Source organism: Mizuhopecten yessoensis, unplaced genomic scaffold, assembly GCF_002113885.1.
Source record: "Mizuhopecten yessoensis strain PY_sf001 unplaced genomic scaffold, ASM211388v2 scaffold10951, whole genome shotgun sequence".
Lineage (NCBI taxonomy): Eukaryota > Metazoa > Mollusca > Bivalvia > Pectinida > Pectinidae > Mizuhopecten > Mizuhopecten yessoensis.
In genome coordinates, this window is record NW_018408803.1 from 1 (window position 1) to 12,811 (window position 12,811).

Here is a 12,811-nt window from a genome sequence, read left to right on the forward strand (position 1 = left end):
ACTTAATGAATTAATTAATTATTATCTTTTTATTCATTTTTTACTATTGACAACCTTTAACATAATACTGAACATTAATGTCAGGGTTATCGCCTTTGAAGAATTTTATATTGGCTTTCAAATCTTCCTTACCAGTGCATGCAGCTTAAAATCGACAACGGTTGTTTAAGGTAAATAGTACCTATGGGTGTTGTTGTGATGTCTATTATTTGTAGTATCCTCTTCTTAACCTTGCATAAGATGTAAGGTCGAAAAACCTTGGCCTGTTCCACGTCAGATATTTTCACCAATTTTAATATTATGCACATTAAAGAAAAAAATAAAGTTGAATAAATTGCATTCTGGTTTAATGAATTAATAGATTATAATTAAGCTTATTTTTTTATTGCAATTTATATGTTTATTAGTGGATGGAAATGGTACATAATTAGTAAGTACAGATATTTTTTTATATATAGACTGATACAGATAATGTCTATATAAAACATTCCAGTTTACCTGTTAAGACATTATAATCTAGACATCATTGTTAACCGATGTTTATAGAATGTTTTATGTAAACAATCCAAACGACTGATAATTAATTGATAGTTATATATGAAACATGCATTCAAAGTGGCGTCAGATTATGGCATATTAACATACTGACATACTTTTGAATAATTTTAAGGAGAAATGTCTCTAGATTGTTAAATCATTAAGATCACGCCATTATTTTTATGACTTAGATGCCTTAACCAAGCCGACAACCAAACGAGATAATATTATGTTTATTGGATGTCTTTAAGTAGATGTAGCCCATAATATTTGGTATCTTTAGGTAAGAATCGTTCACTTGGCTTCGACAGTGTTCTTATATATTCTTAAAACTAACCTCGGATTACTCAAACTGCCATTGCTCGAATACCCCGTATTCCTCGAACTCTGATTTATCTCTGACCATTCAAAACCTTTGTATTTAACCTTTTCATTCGTCAAACAGGTAGACACATCTGCATGCAAAACTGCGTGTCATCGGCATGCCTCGAGGCAAAGACTGGTCCACGCTCATTGTGCTTATACAGGTGACGGCCGGTAGTCAGACAATTAAAGAAAGGAATAACGGCAGTATCATTAATTACCTGTTACGTCAACCTGTTGTTGCTGCGTTGTCATTTGATCTGCATATTTATTATTACAATACGATGTTTTGACATCGATGATTTAGCGGAATGTTCTATTTACTGGGTATGTGCAATATAAAGCGGAAATCACGTAGCGCGCTCCCGATTATCTTTAAAGATATTCAAACTTGAATACGTTGCGATTGTTAATTTCGTTATTCATCAATTGTATATTGACAAGGATTAATATTTCCGTCGTTTTAAAATAATTTAAGAGTTTATCTTGTTTAAATATTTTGTAAAATTAACGTAGCGGAATATAGCATGGCGAACTATGTCAAAACGTTACACATATATATATTTATTTATTTTTACTTTCTTAATACCGATGGCTATATGTTTTAAAATTTCAGTTTTTTTTATATCTTATTAATTTGGAATGTTTTATTGAACTTTGACATCTATCATATACTTTCCACGATATTCGCAGTGCGCGTGCTGTCTGTTGCCCCACCTGATAAAACAAATTGACGATCTTGGACGAAATTCGGATTTGTCAAATACTATATATTCCCCGGACTATTGATCTGGACTCCACGAAATCGAGTAAGCGGGGTTTAACTGTACTATACAAATTATATTATCATATTGAATGCTGTATTATTATGAAAGATGTTTGATCATATGCGAATAATTTTATTCCTCTGCTATAGAAGTGTTGGATTTATACGGTTAAGTATACATATTCCATTATTATAAGCCTAAAGACAAGTGACATTGTAACTGGCCGACCAGCTACATATTATCATAGCGATTATACTCGTAGTTCAAACTTGTCGGATGTTGTGATTATCTGTACGTAAGCTCGAGTATAACACCCTAGAACATAAAACCTGTTTTCTTTCACTAATGTGTTCGCGCTTCATTGATGAAATCTGTATTTGCTTAGTAAGTGTTGATTTCTCCCTCGTAATACTGTATGTAGCTTATACACATGCGATGTAACTAGAAAGTATCCCTAAATAAGGAGGGTGATAAAAGCGAAAGATATATTGCGGCGAACATATCCTGTTATACAGTATAGTCAGTGGTGATACCTAGATAGGTAACAGACATACTGTGTCGTCAGTTCATGTGTTTTTCTCCCCATGGGTTAAGTATAATCAGGACAAAGTCGTGAAACACAATGACTTACAACTCAGTCAGTATGTGTCTTATACCGACAAAATTCAGGCGGGTTTGTTTATATATGCGATGTGAAACTTTCGATATCGTTATCATCTTATCGTTATTCTGTTGTTATAATTCTGGCTGATAACTCAAATGTAAATATGCCTTATTTAAGAACACAATTTAATTCGGCACATAAAAGAAATACTTAAACGTGTGAATCTCATGATATGTCGAATGTGATATATTTAAAGTAAAACAATATTTTAATTATTTTGTGCTGATACCTAATCAGCAATTGATTAAATTAAACACTGGTACTCTACCTATTAGTAAGAATTACTTTATTATTTAATTACTTAATATGAATTGTATCTATTATTAATTAAATTAAACAAAATACTGAAGATTTATGCCAAGGTTATTTCCCTTGAATAATTATATATTTGTATTAATTTCAACTGATTCAAATTAAAACCGTCAACGTTTGATTAAAACACCTTTTGGTTTGTTTTTTGAAACATATGAAATATATGTTTGTTTCAGTTGATTAAGAAATAGGAATATGCATATTATACCCATGCTGCACATATCCATAACAATCACATTGTGTATCATAATAATTTACAAATTCTTCGAGTAAGCATATGATACTGATATCAATAATATGATTAATTCAAAATTATAACACAATAATTAGTACAGTTCATATATTTAAAGATTTTAAATAATTCACTATTAAGTACTACCATTGATATATAAAATACAGACAAATGTCTAATTCTGTTCAACGATAATTAACGGTCCAGAATGAGCTTCTGAAAATCTGGGCGAAGCGTTTGACCATAAACTACAGGACTCGAAGCAAAACTCAATGTGTTTTCCATTGGATATATATATATGTATCTGCCATTGATAGTATCGTAATTACAGATAAAACCGGTATCTCGTTGTCAAAAATACGTTTGGGCAAAATGTGTCCACGGAATTAAGTGCAACGATTCAGGGCTAAAACATAGTCTAATGTGACAAATGTTGAAATACAATACATATGTTAAAATTATTATACACTCCAAAAAAAATTCTGTAATTGTTTCAAATACATACCTAAAAGTAAGAGAAAAATTAACAAACACACACTTAATGAATATGAATTATAACCGACGAAGGGCAAATATTTGACTAGTCGAAAGTTTCCCGATATACATTATTTGTATGTTCTTTGTACAAACCTTAGATAAACCTACCAATTACAAATGTTGTTTAGTCTAATAACGAATAAACATTTACCAGATATAACGGACGTACAGACTTACAGACGGACCAAAACTATAGCAACCTATCCGCGGGATCAACCCATAGGGGACCAACAGCATTCTTTTTTTTTTTGTAGGATATCAAAATATCTTGCCTTAAGTATTGATAAGTGGTGATGCTATTGGTACTGTTTTAGAAATGATTTTAAAAATACGTTTTTCTAGTACTTGGGTTCCGACAGGTAAAATTTACCTGTAAGAACAGTCAACTTTAATAACTGTGTATAAGTAAATATTTTGTTGGAATCCGGATTTGTATTCTTGTAACCACATTTGAACCCACCATGAAAGTGAAAATCAATATATTTAGTACATAGTATTATTTCTTAATCACGATAGTTATTCATTCATCAGCTTTCCCATTTTGCAACCTGAACGTACATTATTATGTACTTATTGATATAAAAAACATGTATTGAAACGTTTTAATATGTAAACACGCAGTATCAAAACTCAATGATATATCATATACTTTATGTAGAGGCACTATTGTTAAAACCACAAATGATCCTAAATAAGACAGAGTAGTATATACCTGGACTCATAATTAAACGCTTTATTTAATGTGTATTTTCGCATACTACTTCCATTTAAGGGTACAGCTTAGATCTTTTCAAGTACATGTATTTACATTGAGATAACGTACTTTCTATTGAGTCCGGAGAGTGAATAAAATCACGATATGTATAAAATGATGAAAGCTGACATATTTTGACAAAAACATCTCTCATTATCAAACGAAAAAGATCGTTCCAAGGAGGATCCCTTACTACCACAAACAAACAACATATACAGACATGTTTAATTCACCATTCTATAACAGTTTTGCACAAATACCATATTCCCCTTGAAAGAAATTGTTTTCTATCATCCCTGACTTTTTGTTAAAAAGATAATCACTAATATAATGCATTCTATTTATATTACATGTACGTTATCATTGTAGTGTTTTACCAAGCTCTCATTGGTGTAATCCTTGTATCAAGGGCATGCATTCTAAATTTAATATGTCTTATAATAATCTTGTAGTATATTTTGCACGCTGTACGTAAATACTTGTGCACAATCATCTGTCTTTGACAACCTCATTCCACGGTATATTATATCAGCCTCCAAAGCTGTCTTACTTAAACCTGTAGTTTTACCGTCTTCAGTAGTCATGATAACACCAGTAGTCTCACTAGCACCAATAGTTCCATTAACATCCGTGGTTTTAGTGTCTTCAGAAGTCCAACGAACACCAGTAGTCAAAGGAACACTAGCTTTGCTGTCTTCAGATGTCCCACTAACACTAGTAATCTCACTAACACCGGTAGTGGCACCTGTGTCAATTAGCCTCTCGTCCAAGTTGTCACGTACGCTTTGGTTTAAATACTGTTCTCCAGTTTTCGATTTGAACTGGCTTTGTTGCTGCCAACATTCGAACGTTGTCTCAGATGTATCGCTGCTTTCAACATCCTGCCTTGCGTGTGTGTTGAAGTGTCCCTGTAGGCTACTATTAACACTAACCATACTATTGTCTACATCACTCCTGTAAAGTTTGTTTCTTGTATGTTTTCTGATATGTGTTCTAAGGCTAGAGAATTTACTAAATTTCTTACAACAGGTATTACACGTGTAAGACTTTTCCCCAGTATGCGTCTTAAGATGTCTTTGCAGGCTAGCTGCCGTATTAAATGTGTTACTACAGATATCACACTTGTAAGGTTTTTCTTCGGCATGTGTCTTTATATGTCTTTTTAAGTGCGTTAACTTGATAAATCTTTTACTACAAACATCACACTTGTATGGTTTCTCTCCTGTATGTGTCAAAATATGGTTTCGCAGGTTAGCCCCCCGGCTAAATGCCTTACTACATATATCACACTGGTAAGGTTTCTCTCCTGTATGTGTCCTGGTATGTGTTTGTAGGTTAGATGATCGACTAAATTTCTTACTACAGATATCACACTTGTAAGGTTTTTCTTCGGCATGTGTCTTGATGTGTGTTTTTAAGTGCTTTAACGTGATAAATCTTTTACTACAAATATCACACTTGTAGGGTTTCGCTGCTGTATGTGTCAAAATATGTTTTCGCAGGTTAGCCCCCCGGCTAAATTTCTTACTACAGACATCACACTGGTAAGGTTTCTCTCCTGTATGTATCCTGATATGTCTTTGTAGGTTAGATGATCGATTAAATTTCTTACTACAGATTTCACACTGGTAAGGTTTCTCTCCTGTATGTGTCCTGGTATGTTGTCTTAGGGCATGAGATTCTCTAAATGACTTACCACAGACATCACACTTGTAGGGATTTTCTTCGGCATGTGTCTTTATATGTCTTTTTAAGTGCGTTAACGTGATAAATCTTTTACTACAAATATCACACTTGTTTGGTTTCTCTCCTGTATGTGTCAAAATATGTTTTCGCAGGTTAGATGAGTCACCAGACTCCTTACTACATATGTCACATTTAAAAGGCTTCTCTCCCGTATGTGTCCTGATATGCCTTCGTAAGTGAGATTGACTAAATTCCTTACTACATATATCACATTTGAAGGGCTTCTCTCCCGTATGTGTTCTGATATGGTTTCGTAAAAGAGATTGGGAACCGATTCCTATACCACAAATATCACACTTGTAAAGATTGTCCCCTGTATGTATCTTCAGATGTCTTTGTACGTTGTTTAACCTCTTAAATGTTTTGCTACAGACATCACACTGGTAAGGTTTATCTCCTGTATGTATCCTGATATGTCTTTGTAGGTTAGATGATTGACTAAATTTCTTACTACAGATTTCACACTGGTAAGGTTTCTCTCCTGTATGTGTCCTGGTATGTTGTCTTAGGGCATCTGATTGTCTAAATGTCTTACCACAGACATCACACTTGTAGGGTTTTTCTCCTGTATGTATCCTGCTATGTTCTCGTCGGCTAGATAAGTGACTAAAGCCCTTATTACAGATATTGCACGTGTAAGGCATATCTTTCATATATTTCATATACGTATGAACATATTTCTGTAAGTGATCTTATATATTTGATATGTTTCCTCTCATGTATGTGTCCTGATATGTGTTCGTAGGTAAGATGATGGATTAAATTCCTTGCTACAGATATCACACTTTCTCTCCTTTATGAACTGGTATGTATGCGTAACTTAAGCAACTGACTATATTCTTTAAAACACACATCACTTTACAAAGAGTTATGTCTTGTTTTTGTCATCAAAGCCAGGACTTTGCTTTGTTTAATCAGAAAATATCCTTACACACTGGATCACTTTTTAGAGGTTATTTTTTTCATTCCTATTTTGGTTTGTATATCTTCTCTGCTATTGAATTGTGTCTTTTTCTTAGCTCCTATACATATTTCCCCCTTAACCATCAATCATGTCAGAGATCGAAGACCTGCTACCTGCCTCATCTGAAAGGTGAGGAAAAGGAAAATTAGATGAGAAATTATATGAAGAGTGCTAATTTCTCTTTCTTTAGCATCCACCGTTATTCACGTTAATTTTACAGTTTATTAGATGTCAAAGCCATAAAACGCCATTTTAATATCAACATAGGTCTGAATGTATGTTTACATTGAAATATTTGTGATAATACCGATGACGTCACAAAGACGTGAATATGTCGCGGTTTATCTTCTATTCTTAATTTACATCAAATGACTACAGTTGATCAATTAAGGGAATGGCTTTTTGAAATGTTATATCGGATGTAGAATTTCAAAAAGCAACTTTCTTAAATAGCTATCACTGAAAATAACCGCAATGTACATCTTGTTTCAGCTTAACACTATTTCATTGGTAAATGTTTAGACATGTACAACTCGGACATCATGGTATGGTCATACTAATGAGTTGACCATTCTGATCATTGATCCTTTGTAACGCTATAACAGTTCAAACGTACAGGCAGTTCAATAGTTTCCCCGTAATAATACAATCTATACATTAAACAGTATGAAACTACAATAGAATGGTTTAGAAAAGGAATACGCATATTATCTTTATGTAGCACATATCCATAACATTAATATCTTTTTTATAATAATTGACAACTTCTCAACATACATATTTAAGTAAACATATGATATTAAAATAATTATTACAATTCATTCCAAGTAAAAACACAATTATCACTTCTGTTCATGAAAGCTTTAAATAATTTTTTATTTAGTAATAACATTAATATAAAAAATTCAAAAAAATGCCTACCTCTATTACATGATAACAGACCAGAACGAGCTCCTGATAATCTGCACGTAGCGTTTGAACATACACTACAGGACTCGAAGCAAAACTGAGCGTGCATTACTGTGGTTATATATATATATCTGTCATATATATTATATTAATGACAGGTAAAGCCATAAAAGTACTGACAGGCAAAATGTGTCGACCGAATTAAGTGTAACGCTTCAGGGCTATTGTGACACAGTCAGTGTTACGACGTGTAATTGATTACGTATATCGGGAATAGCTGGTGAATCAAGGATTACATAGATATGATCTTAAAGTCTCAACTGACCATCTATGCACGTACCAATAGATTATAATCGAGTATAAATATAACCTAGAGAGAAGAGCAAGGGATGGCTAAAGAAGGGGTTAGAAAGGCTAGGGACGGTTAGAGAAGAGGCCAGAAGGGCTAGGGACGGCTAGAGAAAAGGCCAGAAGGGCCAGGGACGGCTAGAGATGGGCTAGAGCTAGTACAGCAAGAGACAGCTCGGAGACGACTGAGAGCGAGACCAAACGATAGAGACCGATCCAAATACTAATGGTTACCAGAATAAACTTTTAAACAACCATCAACCCTTGTCACTTGTGTTGTGTTACACTATACAATGAGTCTGATGTGACATGTTGTTATACAATATATATGCTGAAATATTAATAAGATATAAAATCGATTCTATGATTGTTTCGGATACATACCTGTAAGTAAGAGAATGTACAGTTCCAATCTACATCCGTAGCATTAGTTAATATTGTCACCACATAAGTTAACTAGAAGTATGAAATATTGAATGGAAATAACTGATCTATTCATGTAAGATTCCCGCAACATAATCGCAAATCATACATTAATATTTCTACCATACATTTGTAGCAGATTACTTTTCTTATAACATTGATTTCAAAAAGAGTTCAGGGTATCTCCGTACTCAGAAAATATAGCTGGTGATTAATTTTGATATAATGAACAGAACGCCATTTCCTCAATATATTTCAGATGTAATACCATTTGTTGAAACTTACACTGATCATTCATTGATATATTTTCAAAGAAATTGCATATATATTCCTTTTATAATTATAGCCATATTAGGCGGCCGTATCATCGCATGTCATAAGCCGAAAGGACCTCTGCCCACCACATTATAGATAAGATTTGCCGTAAGCAATCTGAGACAATGAGGCGATCGACTAGCCGACAGGTGTAACAATAGCATGTGCAGTGTGTACGCTTTAGTTAAAAACATAATGTCACCAGAGGTGCAGTCAATCGAGACGGCTAGAAACAGGACAATGTTCAAAGCGTACTTGGTCTTTGCTTTGTTCCTACCTGATCCTATTGTTTTACTTTCACTGTATCTAAATCACCTGTGATAATAGGGTACAGGTTAGACCAAGTGTTAGATATCTGTAACGTTGTTTCAAAGATAGGTTTACCCGTATATTTACCTGTAGCTCGAACAACAACGTCATAATTATAGATTATCACACTGTATTTTTAGGGTTTGTCGTGAGATTAATTTTCTCATCACGAGCACGTGGATACAATCGAGAGGCCACCGCAGGTTTTATCTACGTGCGAGTGATGAGAAAATTGTTCGAAACCTCTCAAGTCGTTTTCTACTTCTTCTTGAGTATTGTCATTGGGTTCAGAAATGAACTTAGAATTGATTTTTCACCTAATAAGGTAAATTGGACTTACTTTTGAAAAAATGACCTACATTGTTAATATTGCCATCGGGTTCAAACCTGAAATCAGAACTGTTGTTTCATCTAATTAGGTCACTGTGACCTACTTTTAAAAATTGAACTATATGATTTAAAATTGTCATTGGGTTCAGAAATTAACTAAGAACTGTTGTTTGACTGGGTAATTTGACCTATTTCTGAAAGTTTGACCTACATTATCAAAAATTGTCATCGAGTTCAAAATTTGCTTAGAACTGTTGTTTTACCTAATTAGGTCACTGACTTAAATTTAGTATCATAATATTGCCGATGGCAGTAATTTGTTAACCTGATTGTAATCTTTACCTGAGTATTCACCCTCATATGCAGCGATAAATATGCCTCCATACGTATCGTGTGATAATTTAAGTATGTATGGGGTTGATTCACACCCTTTTTAATTGATGTAGGATCATAATAATGAACTAGATATGATATGCAGCATATGAAAAAGACGAGATATTGAATATTTATCGCATTACATTGTATATCATCATGTAAATTGTATATGTAATTTCTTATCAGGAGGGGCTTAAGTTACAATGCGCAAAGTCATACCAAAGTCATGACTGTCAAATATTTTAAGCAGTTTAACGGATACTTCCATTGATGTTTAAAGAAGCATAGGCCTGTTTGGGCCTGTGTGTCCCTCTAGGTAATATAATTGTATATCTTATATGACATGTTGGTAGTCATGAAGTATCGATCATAAAGGTAAAGTGTTTGGAGAGCCTGTTTGACCCTTTGGCACTTCTGCTGGCCTGATTTATGAACAGTCTCGTCTTTGCTTATATCTATAATTGTTATTTTAGATTTGTAGTACAGTATTTAACTTACGAAAACATCAATAAATACTTGATCGCATTTTTAACATTGAAACATTAATTACTGTAAAGTTGAGAAAATGTTTATCTCCAGAGATGAATTTTGCTTAACTTTGTACTCCAATACTAATAGTATTTTATTTTTGTTTACCAAGTAAATTACAAGTCAAATAGTCACATTAATCAATATGACTCATTGTATTTTGGAAAATACAAATTACATAGGATGACCAGCTGCTTTTTCAGAAATTCATAAGAAATCGCTCGTTATTTGTTAACAGGCAGATGAAACACTATCCGGGGAGGGGAATGTTTTGAGTGGGGTAAACTTTGTGTTGACTATTTAACAGCTAGGAACATGTTTAATTTTTAATAAACACTGAAGATCGGAACTAAAGGATATATGCATCGATTTTTGTTCAGCTACGAGTACAGCTTCGATAAATCAACTTGGGAAGGAGAGTCATAACTTGCTCGACTTTCAAGAAAAATGGAAGATGTAATAGACCAGAAAAAGATATTAACGTTTGAGAGTATAAATGCAGTGCCGGTGACCAGGATTCAAAACATGGGCGTCCGATCACTCTAAGGTTGCTCCATCCGGCGGAGCTACGTAGTCGACAGAAGTATCCTGGTCCCTTTGCCTGCATTGGAACAGAAATCCATAAGCCATGATAAAAGTGTTCATGTCTTTGTTTCATTAAACTGGAGATAGTTCCATCATTTAAGATAATCTACAGCAAAACTGAATCGATTTCTTCGTTTCTCCGATTCTCCCATCATTATCTACCCATATATTTCAACATTGCTTAAACATGATCACTTTTGTGATTTATCAACAAGTATAGTATCAGTAAAAGCAAGACATTGGTGCCAAGCTAAAGGTGCATGTATAAACTCAAAAACAGGAAAAAACACTAAATTGTAAAAGTGTTTTTATTAGATAAATACTTTGTATTAGCAGACATTGGTTTTATATGAAAATATTGGTAGTATATATCTTCAAGGATCTTTGCGAGTCGGAAATTTTACATTATTCCTGATAAAAGAAATCTACAACATTTAAGAATATTGCGATAATTAGCACAGTACCAAATACAAAATCCAGGATTCATGACAGTATCTTTGAACAAATTTAAGTGTAAAACATGGATCAGTGCTCAATGTTCAGCAATAAAATACCTATGTTAACTTACCATCCGGACAATCTATGGTTTTGTAATAATATAATAAACGCTTAACTTTCTAAATAATTCAATACAAACAACACAAAAGTTGTACAACCGACAACTTATAATAATACTTAAGATATATGATAAAGTTTGTTTTATTTACCGTCATGGTCAGAAACTTAAACCGACTCGCAATCGCTGCCTCTCTTGCCTCATCCATTTAGTTGTTATTTTTTTAGTCATTTCCAAAGCTTGAAATGTGCCTATCATGTAATTAAAAGATAGTTTTGAAATGAATGTCTCTTCCTTCGGCAGCGGAGAACAAGCTCCCCATTTTGAAATGAATGTCTCTTCCTTCGGCAGCGGAGAACAAGTTCCCCATCTCTGAAGTGATGCTTATGAATACTGAACACTATGGACATATTTAGTCATTATTGTGCATTTCAATCCATATTTGTTATTTGAACTTTTGTACCTGTCGATGTGATTATTGATATGGTCTAAAAGTGCCTATTGGACAACCACTTTGGCCAATCACTTTACAAAACATTTTTTACTCATGTTTGTGTCCTAAATCAGTCTTTAAATTTAAAAGATATTACAAAGTAGAAAACACATGTCTAAGGTTTCTCTAGTAAAATACCTCATAAAGGATATGCCTGTATGCTATGTGACCGACCACTTAAACCTTTACCACACTCATAACATTATGAGGGTTTTCTTGTATGTCTGGACATCAAATGATTTACTTAATTCCTTGTACTTGATTTCACAGCTGTACAGATAGTTGCCGTAGGTGTTTTTAGATGTGTTGATTACAGACAGCTTACTGCATGAATCACACTCGAAGAGATCAATCTGATTTTCTGCGGAATGTAACCTGCTATAAAGTCTAAATGTTTTCGAAATGTAGCTTGCAATTAATTTCCAGATAAAAATAAAATAACTTAACTAGCATTCTTTTAAAGACATCTGACACCAGTGACCTTGAGAGTGGGTCAAGGTCATTTATTTGAACAAACTTGGTAGCGCTTCATCCCAGCATGCTACAGGCCTAATATCAGTACCCTGGGCATTTTGGTTATTGAGAAGAAGTTGTTTGAAGATTTTAAAGACATCTGACACCAGTGACCTTGAAAGTGGGTCAAGGTCATTCATTTGAACAAACTTGGTAGCCCTTCATCCCAGCATGCTACAGGCCCAATATCAGTACCCTGGGCCTTTTGGTTATTTAGAAGAAGTCGCTTGGAGATTTGACACAAATCTGAC

At 33.8% G+C, this 12,811-nt stretch overlaps 1 protein-coding gene across 1 annotated transcript; it reads right to left on the reverse strand.

Moving 5' to 3' along the window:
- Window positions 1-4,076: 4,076 nt before the first annotated feature.
- Window positions 4,077-6,688, reverse strand: LOC110464010 (zinc finger protein 883-like). The gene has a single exon (XM_021519016.1). The coding sequence runs from the start codon at window positions 6,572-6,574 to the stop codon at window positions 4,592-4,594; it is 1,983 nt and encodes a 660-aa protein (XP_021374691.1). The 5' UTR covers window positions 6,575-6,688; the 3' UTR covers window positions 4,077-4,591.
- Between the last annotated feature and the right edge of the window lie 6,123 nt (window positions 6,689-12,811).

What these genes read in the sequence shown, in the direction of transcription:
- LOC110464010 (XM_021519016.1), bottom strand. Translation starts at nt 6,574, where the DNA reads ATGAAATATATGAAAGATATGCCTTACACGTGCAATATCTGTAATAAG.